This window comes from Danio rerio, chromosome 19 (genome assembly GCF_052040795.2).
Source record: "Danio rerio strain M-AB ecotype USA chromosome 19, GRCz13ab, whole genome shotgun sequence".
In the NCBI taxonomy this organism is placed as follows: domain Eukaryota; kingdom Metazoa; phylum Chordata; class Actinopteri; order Cypriniformes; family Danionidae; genus Danio; species Danio rerio.
Genome location: NC_141039.2, coordinates 44,971,050 through 44,983,589, shown reverse-complemented (window position 1 = coordinate 44,983,589; position 12,540 = coordinate 44,971,050). Strand labels below are relative to the sequence as shown.

Genomic DNA, 12,540 nt, shown 5'->3' with positions numbered 1-12,540 from the left:
TTGAACATGTAGCTATATATAGACATCATTTGAGCAAATAGTGGCTTCATTGAAAGGAAAATTTCTAAAAGAGTTTGAATAGAAATAAGAGGAATTTAACAATTGTGCACAAATGCAATTATATTAAAAAGTAGTCAATTAAAATGCCAATGAAAAATAAAATTGCATCAAATACTAAATTTTCAACAACAAATTACTAATAAATGAAAGGAATTTTAATACTATGTGCACAAGTGTGAACATTAAAAAAAGGAGTCAATTCAAACGCCTACTATGGTACTTGAATAAATGTGTTGTGTTAATTCTATAGTTGCTGTGGTAATAATACAAATTATTACAATAATAATAATAATGATAATACTAATAATAGTTAGTCATTATAACTTAGTTTTATATATTACACTGCAATACACATCACAGCTTACTGTGGTAAAAACAAAAGTATAAAATTTGTTATGGTTTAAGAGTTCATTAATTAATTAATGTTACAGGATGTTGCAGCATTGATTAACAAATTATTAAAGTATAATAAACTTTATTATAGTATGGTTCAGAAACATTAGCATTTATTTTAATTATTACAGTATATTTTTTCATGTGGGAGCTGCAAACTAGTCGTGGTTGTGGTTTAAAAAATAATAAATAAATAAAAATGTAAATAAAAAGTAGAGAAAAAAATATATATTTTTTTAAACTTACTCTTACTTTATATATATATATATATATATATATATATATATATATATATATATATATATATATATATATATATATATATATATATATATATATATAGTTAAAGTTAGAATTATTAGCCCCCCTGTTTATTTTTCCCAACACATTTCTCCCAACACATTCACAAACATGATAGTTTTAATAACCCATCTCTATTAACCGATTAATTTTTATCTTTGCCATGATGACAGTAAGTAATATTTAACTAGATTTTTTAACACACTTAAGACTCTATACAGCTTAAAGTGACATTTAAACGCTTAACTAGGTTAATTAGGTTAACTTGACAGGTTAGGGTAATTAGGCAAGTTATTGTATAACGATGGTTAGTTTTGTAGACTATCGGAAAAAAATGCTTAAAGGGGCTAATAATTTTAACTTTAAAATTGTGTTTAAAAATTAAAAACTGCTTTTATAATAGCTAAAATAAAACAAATAAGACTTTCTCCAGAAGAAAAAATATTGTCAGACATACTGTGAAAATTTCTCTGCTCTGTTAAACATCATTTGTAAATATTTAAAAAATAAAAAAAAATAAAAGGGGGCTGATTATTCTGACTTTAACTATAATAAATATGCAACTCTTGTTAATGCTGCAGCATACTAACTAATAGAGGCTGTAGTAAACTTTAGGTTTTCCCCCGGGTGCTCCAGTTTCCCCCACAGTCCAAACACATGTGGTATGGATGAATTGGGTAAGCTAAATTAGATTAGTAAAGGGACTAAGCTGAAAAGAAAATGAATGAATGCATTTGGACTTGCATTTAGACTATGTTCAGAATAGCAGGATTGAGACACTGTAAGATGTTGTTTGTAGCAAAAATTCAATATCAAAATGCACAGTGAGCGAATGTTGCACTATTCTGTAAGCTAAATGTATTTTAAAGCATTGACACTCAAATATCATGTTCAGTGATGAATGTTGAGTTGAAGTGGTTTTGAAAAATCATTCTAATGAACTAATCATTTACTGGGGGGCGGCATGGTGGCTCAGTGGTTAGCATTGTGGCCTCACAGCAAGAATGTTGCCGGTTTGAGTCCCGGCTCAGCTAGATGGCATTTCTGTGTGGAGTTTGCATGTTCTCCCTGTGTTGGCGTGGCTTTTCTCCGGTGTGCTCTGGTTGCCCAAACAGTCAGAACACATGCACTAGGTGAATTGAACATCCGCTGCGTAAAAGATATGCCAGACTAGTTTATTTCAAAGAAGTTCATTTCACTGTGGCGACCTTTGAATAAAGGAAAATGAATGAATGATAATCATTTAACTGGTTCTTAACTGGCTGAACAAGTAAACAGCGAGTAAACAAGTTTCTTGTTATGCAGTCTTGCGAGATCCCCTCATTAAAGTCATCAGTTTACTGTATTATCAACTAATCAGTTCTCAAATCAGATGTGTTCAAAAGAAACCAGTTTTCCTAAAACCTCTGCATCTGGTTCTTACGCAAGAGTGAGATCAGATATAACAGTGGATTTCGAACAGTTCATGTCAATTTGGTGAACTGGTTCGACCAACCGTTTCACTAAGAAAACCCGGTTAAATAATTCATGAAACTGGCAGGCTGGTTTTAGCTGATCAAGTTTATGGTTGCTTTAATTTTTGTGTTTTCCTGTGCTGGTAAACATGCCTAATTATGGTAAATGGTTAGCTATGCGCTAACATCCAAGAAATGTGCTAGCAACATATTTACCCATGCTAGCAAAATATTAAATCATGCTGGAAACGGGAATAACAATTTGTTATGGCAATGTGTAAAACATACTAGAAATATTGCACATGGTGGCACGGTGGTTAGCATTGTTGCCTCATAGTAGACAGTCTCTGGTTTGAGTTCCAGCTGGATCAGTTGGCATTTCTGTGTGGAGTTTGAATGTTCACCCCGTGTTGGCGTGGGTTTCCTCTGGGTGCTCCGGTTTCCCCCAAAGTCCAAAAACATGCGCTTATAGGTGAATTCATTCATTCATTTGTTTTCTTTTCGGCTTAGTCCGCACCCGGAGGAAACCTATGCGAATGCAGGGAGAACATGCAAACTCCTCATAGAAACGGCAACCGACCTAACCGAGGCTCAAACCAGCGACCTTCTTGCTGTGAGGCGACAACACTACCTACTGCACCACTGCGTCGCCTGTAGGTGAATTGAATAAACTAAATTGGCCAGACTGTATAAGTGTGTGTGTTAATGTGAGAGTGTATGGATGTTTCCCAATACAGGGTTGCAGCTGGAAGGGCATCCACTGCACCACATGTGTCAATTCCAGTTTCTGGAGGGCAGCAGCTCCGCACAGTTTAGTTCCAATTCTGCTTCAACACACTTAAGCTGCGGTCACAGTGGGCTTTTCCTCTCATAGACTTCCATTCAAACGCACGTGAATACGTCAGAGCGGAAACGCAGGGTCATGCGTTAAGTTTCGCAGGTTTCTGCGGTGCAAAGTTCAAGCTTGGTGAACTCTGACCTGCGAAATCGCATCACTTGACTATGTGAGACCAACTGAGGATCAAAACATGACCTCTCTGGAAAGAAATTTAAAACATGCAGCAATCGCTCGCTGTTTTAATGCCTAATAATCTTGTTTATTCCTGCCCCTTTTCGCTGCGCCGCACGACAGAATTTCGCATTATCCAACTCTAGTGTGACCGCAGCTTTACCTGTAGGTTTTGAACAAGCCTGAAGGACCCAATTAGTTTGATCAGGTGTGTCTAATTAGAGTTGGAACTAAACTGTGCAGAGCTGCGGCCCTCCAGGAACTGGAATTGACATCTGTGTGCGGCACATATGCCAGAATAGTTGGCGGTTCATTCCGCTGTGGTGACCTCTGATAAATCGGAGACTGAGCCAAAGAAAATGAATGAATGAAACATTACACATCTTTCTTTCTTTAGAAACTTAGAGCAAATAGATGTTTTAAATGTTTGAGAGGGGTCTGGCTGCAGACTCAGTGCAGTGCAATCTGAGCTGCATCCAATGCTTTTTAATCCGCTCACCTAACCCCACCCCTAACCCTACCCGTCACAGTGACGTCACTCACTCCATTGAGTGCATTGTGTCTGACATTGCATCGCTGAGTGATGCAAACTCAGCTTGCATCATAAAGGCTGCATCCAGATACTATTGAAATACTTCGGCACAGTTTTCTCAAGTCAACACTGACATTTTTCTTAGTTCTTTGGTGTTACCTCTCAATTAAATACATACAAAATTGAAAACAAAGTAGCTTTTATTAGGCTGTGATTAGATGCATTTAATCACAATTAATATTAGTAAATAAGTAAATGAAGAAGATTATAATTAGGATTCTGAAATAACCAGTGAAAACATTTGAGGAAACAGATAAATCATCATTAATGACTGCCTGAAGTGCTTGTATCAGCAAACGTTTTATTTGTTAGTCTTACAGAGATGACCTGCTCTCACAATGACTCCTAAGGTTTGATCACAGCGTTTGCTCAGCTGCTAAAACAAACCATCTGCACTTTCAGATGTGTCTGGAATTTAAACAGGGAAGCGGTCCTGGTGGGCTTGTTTTCCAGCAAAAGTCACATTACTTCATGCTGTGAGGCTGACAGAAGGTTTCAAGCGCACCGTGAACAGGCGTTACTTAAATTCATTGCTTTTTATGAGATATAAATTTGCCTTTTTATTTGACTAAACAATCAACACACTTGTTATTCTATAAGTTTTATCTTTACAGCATTGAGAAGACAGGCCTCTTCTTATATATGCAGGGAAGGTGATTTGTTTCTGGTCATTTAGCAGACACTTTTTCCTTTGAACAGTCTTTTATTCTTTAACTACATACAGGCCTGCAGCATAATAGCTGCTATTTAATGAGGCATGACCAGTGAAGTGAGACCTGTATGACTATAAAGCAGTTCAGTTTTTAGACTGGTGATCTTGCGGTTTATGAAAAAAATAACACATAAAGTCTATAAAGATTGTTTGATTTGTTAAAAGCTTAGTCCCTTTATTAATCAGGTGTCGCCACAGGGGAATGAACCGCCAACTTAGGCCCCGTTTACACTAATGCTTTTTCGTTTTAAAACGTATAAGTTTTGCTACAGTTACGCCATCCGTCCACACTACGCCGGAGTTCTCGAGCGCCGAAAACGGAGCGTTTTGAAAAAGCTGGAGAGGCTGTTTTCATTCTGGAACGCTGCTGCTCTGTCTCAGTGTGGATGAGGGAAAACGGAGACATCTGAAAACGGAGGCGGGGCTGCTGAGATTCACTACCTGATTGGGGCTTTTGTGTCATTGCGTATCCTTCCCTTATTCGTCAAGCCCCTATCACATGACTATAACACATGGCTTTAACACTACCGGAAAACAGTACTGTAAACAACAACATGGGCACAGAAATGGGAGCGTTGTTTGCACTATTGTCTGTTTTAGGCGCCATTGTGCAGTGATTCATTTGTTACGTTTTGTAACAACTCGACCACGTCGTCTGTCCACAAAAATACCTCTCTTGCTTTCGTTGCCATCGCGTTTATTGTTCAACCGGCGTTTGTTGACTAACAATAACCAAATGCCGAGCGAGACGCATGCTTTCTGTTTATACTAGAACGCACATGCCCAGAGTGCGCGAATGGTTGTAAATGGCAGTAAATAAAGCAGTGTGATGTCAAATCTAGCAGGATTTCACTGATTTCATAAACTACAAAGCATCCTGATATTGGCAGATTTAATTCAGGCAAACTTTAGCACCCAACCATACATTGCATAATCAAAAATTATATAAAATTTAATACCTTGTAAAGTAGAATTTACCTACCTCGCGAACACAGTGTATAATCAGAGATATTGTTTATGTTCATGCATCTTCATTACACATAATCTAAAGTTTAAAATATGATATCGTAGTGGACCACCCCTTTTACAAAAATGAAGAATTCTTTTGGAGATTTATTATATAAACAGTTTTACTACAAACACCACAGATTAACTTTAGTTAGTGTAGCAAAACACAGTTGTTAATTTCTATCCTACATAACCAAGATTATTTGGTTTTACTCATAGTAAAACCATGGTTAACTTTCAAAAGGGTAAACTTGTATTGTTTTAAAAGTATAAGTGATTTAATAATCTTTGTAGCAGCTGATTTTTTAGGAAACTCTCTAGATTCAGAATTCATGTTTGAAGTATACGTCGACACAGTGGTTAGCACTGTCACCTCACAGCAAGAAGGTCGCTGGTTTGAGCACCAGCTGGGTCAGTTTGTGTTTTTGTGTGGAGTTTGCTTGTTCTCCTTGTGTTGGCTCCGGGTTTTCAGGTTTCCCACACAGTCCAAACACATGCGCTAGAGGTGAACTGAATAATCTAAATTGGCCGTAGTGTATGTGCGTGAATGAGTGTGTATGGGAGTTTCCCAGTACTGGGTTGCAGCTGTAAAGTCATCCGCTGTGTAAAACATATTCTGGATAAGTTGACGATTCATTCTGCTGTGGTGACCCCTGATAAATAAAGGGACCAAGCCGAAGAAAAATAATTGAATGTTTGAAGTATGACTATAATTTATGACGTGAAAACATTAACAGATTTTAGTGTCTTCATGGATTAACCAATAAATCTACAGTATTTTAGTTTTACATTGTTTTAATTAGTTTTAAATAAAATTATAAAAGGTTTTGTTATACTCAGCTTCTTTTTCTTCTTGAACCGAAAGGCATGAGGCAAACCACAGAAATAAACACAAACCTCTATCCCACAATGCATGGCGCGCGTGGAGCCCATAGAGGCGTGTGAGCAGCAGCTGCGTCATTTCCGTCAGTTTTGATCATGGAGTCGAACGGACTGAAGCTGAACTTCTGGGAAAACGGGCCGAAACCGGGTCAGTTTTACTCGTTCCCGGGCAGCAGTGCAGCTCCAGCATGTGGACCCATCAAACACACACTGTGAGTTCGTGACGGATGCTCGGTGTTATGTGTATCAGTCGCTGAGTTTCTGCTTTCGATTTGTCTGTCTCTGCTGCATCATCATGGAGGAAAGTAGCTGTTTATCTCGGAAAACTGGCGCAGATCCGTTTTTATTGAATTTCTTCTTCAGAAATGTACCATGTTCTTAACAGAATTCATATCAGTTTCTGGTTTTAACCATTGGTGTATTAAATAAATGTTGGAGTTTACTGGTCCAGTGATCAGTTAGCATGTTAGCAGTGATGCTAATGAATAGGCAAATATCAAAACCGGTCTTTACATTGACTAAAGTCTAATAAGATCTATCAAGCATCTAAATAATAAATGTGTAACGCGGTAATAATTTTTATACATGTATATACTCTGACCAAAGAATTATGATTCTTACACTTTTATTATGATTTACTGAATATACCTGCTAAAATGTTAGTCAGTGTAACTCGAAAAGTAGTTGCCAATCTTGTCAGCCATATCTAAAACAAGAATAATTTAATGATGTATTAAAATACTTTTAAAGGGGCCCAAAGTATATCTTAATTAATTGTCAATTTTAAATACTTTGCCTTTCCTTCAAACCAATCGCTTTTGCAGATTTGTCAACAAGAAGTTTATTTCATACAAGAAAACATGTATAAGAAACTATTATAAAGTGTTAATAAAATGTATTAGAAAGACCTATAATTAGAGTGATCACACATTCGCTTAAATATATTCAGAAAAACGAGTTGTGTGTAGTTTCATTTTTACATTATCTTTGTTACACCAAATGGTGATTCGAGACACTTTTATATTTTGACATTGTATGTTCGGAAATGTTATTAGATGCTTTATTTGCATTTAATATGCGTATGTGAATCTGAATAAAAACTAATTTTTAATTTGATGCATCTACTAATGCGGGACTTCTCTTCTTTGATGTCAAATTATCATTTTTAATAGTTTAAATGAGAAAAATAAACATGCGTTACGGATGTGACAAAAAATACAACATGTACTACAATACAATATGCTTTGTAGAAATTCTGTAAATTAAACTGCACAACCTAAAAGAATTTTTTTTTTATTTATTGAAATTTGTAGCAGTTATGAGGGAAAAGCTTTGTTATGGATGCAACACTTTTTCATTATAGATGTGAAATTGGCACTTGTGTGACTTTGGTATATCACATATAATAGTTTAAAAACAGACAGAGACATTTTGGAGTATTTTTAATGTACTGTAAAATACTTGCTTACACAAAAAATGTAGAAACTGATTCTCTATTTTGGTGAAAACTTAACTTTTTCATGGCAAGGTTGACATTTGCATGGAATTGCTCATATATATATATTTACACACTGTAAAACCCAAAAGGTTAAGGCACTCAAACTATTTGAGGGAACCGATTGCAACAAATCATTTAAGTTCAAAAATTAGTCCTAATGAGTACTGTGAACTTAACCCATTTAAGTAAACTTAATTACCTTCAACACTGAGTGGAATTGAGTAGAATTAACTTTCAATCAATTTAGAGTTAACTACGCTCATTTCATTTGATAAAGGTAACTGTTGGGTTTTACAGTATACACACACACACACACACAAACAAAACAAAAACGTTTGTGACATTTAATGTTTATTATTTAGTTTTTTTTCTAAATGGTTTGTTTGATCTTTCATATAGGAATAAATACTTTAAAAATAGCAAGACCTCTTTGAACACTTAGAATAAAAATAATAATACAAATCTACAAATCCGTCAGGTTTATCAGCCATCATATCAGAATGATTTCTGTAGAATCATGTGACACTGAAGACTGGAGTAATACCTGCTGCAGCATTTCACAACATTACGATTCTTACAGTATTTCTGATCAAGCAAATACAGCTTTGTTTAGGCTTTTAAGAAACTCCAGATCCTAATCTTTTAAACAGTTATGCGTATAATTAAGAATTCATTCATCATGGATTTATCATTAATAATCGTTCATGTTTTTCAGCAACCCCATGGTGACGGGCACATCAGTGCTGGGTGTGAAGTTCAAGGGTGGTGTGATCATTGCTGCCGACATGCTTGGCTCTTACGGCTCTTTGGCGCGCTTCCGCAACATCTCCCGACTCATGAAAGTCAACAACAGCACCATCCTGGGGGCGTCAGGAGACTACGCCGACTACCAGTACCTTAAACAGATCATCGAGCAGATGGTGTAAGTGTGCATACAGTGGGTTATGGATCGGTTAAGTTTTGAGGACTCGTTATTTAAAGGTTGATGTTTTTTTGTGTAGGATTGATGAGGAGCTTCTTGGAGATGGACACAGCTACACCCCGAAAGCCATCCACTCCTGGCTGACGCGAGTCATGTACAATCGCCGCAGCAAGATGAACCCCTTGTGGAACACAGTGGTCATTGGTGGATTTTACAACGGAGAGAGGTGGGAGACTATCCAACTAGCATTTGCTGTGAACTAGTGTATTTGTGTTAAAATCAAAGTCGGTATTTAAAGTTTATTTCACCCAAAAAATGAGATTTGGTAATAATTACTCGGACATCCTGTGGCACTATTCGTGTGAGTGGCATGGCACAAATTCAGCACTGTGGGTGTTTGGCACACTTAATGCATGAATCCAATTAACCAATTGAACAAAAGCAGCTGCATTAGCCAATTAGGAGCTTTCATCAGACGGCGTGTTTACTACGAGCTATACAAAGCTTGAATGAAGTCACATGGACTGTTTTGACAATGTTTTTGGTTCCTTTTCTGGACTTTGAACATCTCATGACCAACGCTGTCTGTGTAGGAAATATCAAAAATATCTTCATTTGTTTTCTGAAGATGAATGAACAATATATACATTTTATTTTTGGGTGAACTAATCCTTTAAACAACATTCACAGCGTTTACAAAAGTGCGGTTACGGTCTACAGATCCGGCATTGACAAATCTGAAAATTAAACCCCTAGTAGGTGGTGCTCATTCATACAGTAAATTGTTCATTCAAGCAATTTATTCAAAACCGCTGATTCATTCAGTCTTGACTCAAACGATTTGTTCAAAAACTGATTCATTCAGTCTTGACTCAAATGATTTGTTTAAAAAACTGATTCATTCAGACTTGACTCAAATGATTTGTTTAAAAACTATTTCATTTAGTCTTGACTCACACGATTTGTTCAAAAACTGATTAATTCAGACTTGATTCAAATTGTTTGTTTAAAAACTGATTCATTCAGACTTGATTCAAATGATTTGTTCAAAAACTGATTCATTCAGTCTTGACTCAAATGATTTGTTTAAAAAACTGATTCATTCAGTCTTGACTCAAATGATTTGTTTAAAAACTATTTCATTTAGTCTTGACTCACACGATTTGTTCAAAAACTGATTAATTCAGACTTGATTCAAATTGTTTGTTTAAAAACTGATTCATTCAGACTTGATTCAAATGATTTGTTTAAAAACCGATTAATTCAGACTTTATTCAAGTGATTTGTTTAAAAACGGATTCATTCAGACATGACTCAAATGATTTGTTCAAAAACTGATTCATTCAGTCTTTACTCAATTGATTGGTTTAAAAATTGATTTATTCAGACTTGATTCAAATGATTTGTTTAAAAATGAATTTATTCAGACTTGATTCAAATTGTTTAAAAACTGATTCATTCATACTTGACTCAAATGGTTTGTTTAAAATCAATTCATTCAAAACCGCTGATTCATTTAGTCATGACTCAGACGATTTGTTCAAACACTGATTTATTCAATCTTGACCTAAACGATTTGTTAAACTGATTTGTTCAGTCGTGACTCAAATGATTTGTTTAAAAACTTATTCATTCAGTCTTGACTCAAACAATTTGTTCAAAAACTGATTTGTTCAGTCTTGACTCAAATGATTTGTTAAACTGATTTATTCAGTCTTGACTCAAAGGATTTGTTCAAAAACGGATTCGTTCAGAAATGAAACCCCGCAATGTCCTACTGCTTTTTGTTTTTGTTGACAGAACAGAAAAACATTACTGTCAAAAATATAAGACTTAACTGCTATCTAAAATCAATGTAACAATATAGAATAGCGATTTCTCTTGCATGATGATATTCAGTTTTGATTTCATGATGACTTTGAGTTGCCTAATGTTGTTCATCTTCCACTAAACATGTTTTTCATTGCTCTTTTAAGCTTTCTTGGTTATGTGGACAAGTTAGGAGTTGCATATGAAGCCCCAACAGTAGCAACAGGATTTGGTGCTTATTTGGCACAGGTAAGTTAGTTTTGAGGTTAATCAGAATTAAGGTTAAGATTTTTAACACATCAACTTATTATCTGTGTTTGTGTGTTTGCAGCCTCTGATGAGGGAGGTGATCGAAAACAAGGAAGAAATCACAAAAGAAGAGGCACGAGAACTGATAGAGCGATGCCTTAAAGTTCTGTACTACCGTGATGCCCGGTCCTACAACAGGGTAAGACATTTCAACTTACTGTTTCAGACGGCACTACAACATCTGTAAAATCTGCTTGCAATACCACACATACAATTTATTATATTATGCAGTAAATGCCTCATTTCTGGAGTTTTTATGTCTCTTTAAATGCAAATGAGCTACTGCTCCCCACCCACTTTTGCAGAAGAGGGCGGAGCCTTTACTGCTAGTGCCTCAGTTACTCTGATAACAACAAACAAAAAAGCTGCATGTGTGTTGAAGTCTTGTCAGAAACTCCTCATATATACGGTTTTCTGAGAGACAAAGCTCAGGCACAGGAGGCCTACTGTCAAAATGCATGTTGTGAGAGTATTAAACTATTGTTTCTCCTGTTTTATTGTTGTCAGAACCACGCAATGTTGGTCATGTCTGTGAATATAAACAGTTGAGGAAATCATGTGTTATTATATTAAGAGCTGAAAAACCGATGACAACACACTACTAATTTAACTCAACCAGGACCCCCCAGGAAGTTATTTGTTTTAATTTGTAATCTTTATATTAGATTATAATTGTATAATTCTGGAAAAAGCACAAGATTAGAATTGAGGCATTTGAGAGAGTTCAGAATCTGATACTGAAATAAAGAATAACTCGTGCTGGAGTGATTTTGTGCCTTGTAAATGTTACTTAAACTAATAACATTATGCACTAAAGGCAGTTTAAAGTGTGATTTGACACCTTTTATGAAAATATACTTATTTTAAAAATATTATTGTGTTTTTAGAAATAGGCAATAACAGATTTCTTTGTTTTTTGTGTGTATGCAGCATGAAATCGCCATTGTAACAGCTGATGGAGTGGAGATTATTGGACCACTGTCGTCTGAAACAAACTGGGACATTGCCCATTTGGTCAGGTAAGCTGAAATAATAAACAATGAATCTGCAAATATTCACTTCTATTTTATTGAGCCGCTAATCGTTTGTTTGTTTTTTTGCAGTGGTTTTGAATGAGTCCTGTTTTCCACATCATCATCTTCAGACATGCTCTTAGCACCTCCAGATCACTATTGTGTTGTCAAGAATACAGTTAGACTTTTCTCTCTCTTTTGTTATTCATAAATAAACTTCATAAAGTTATCTGCTGTGTCTGTCTTTTAATCAGTATTTAAGTGCATATTCTCTTGGGTCATATTGTTATGCTTCCAGAAGTAAATAATGGATTTTCTGTGATATAAATTGTCAGTTCTGCTTTTTTTTTTGGTAACTGGCTAAGATGGAGATTGTCAAATATAAAAGACTAAAATCCAGACACCAAACAGTGGTGATGTGCATTTTCTCCAGCAAATGTGTTTATGAATTTACCATTACACTTTAGTTTTATATCCAAAATGTTTTGTAATAAAAGGTACATTACACTGTAAAACCCAACAATCAACTTTATCAAATGAAATGAGTGCGGTTAACTCAAAATTGACAAAGTTAGTTCT

At 35.6% G+C, this 12,540-nt stretch overlaps 1 protein-coding gene across 1 annotated transcript; it reads left to right on the top strand.

The window, feature by feature from the left end:
- The first annotated feature begins 6,487 nt into the window (after nt 1–6,487).
- psmb4 (proteasome 20S subunit beta 4) lies at nt 6,488–12,190 on the top strand. Its single transcript, NM_001017801.1, is given in 7 exon segments — nt 6,488–6,622; nt 8,624–8,830; nt 8,910–9,056; nt 10,807–10,888; nt 10,971–11,087; nt 11,879–11,967; nt 12,052–12,190. Coding segments are annotated over 6 exon segments (648 nt in total). The 5' UTR covers nt 6,488–6,622; nt 8,624–8,630; the 3' UTR covers nt 12,065–12,190.
- The last annotated feature ends 350 nt before the right edge of the window (nt 12,191–12,540 follow it).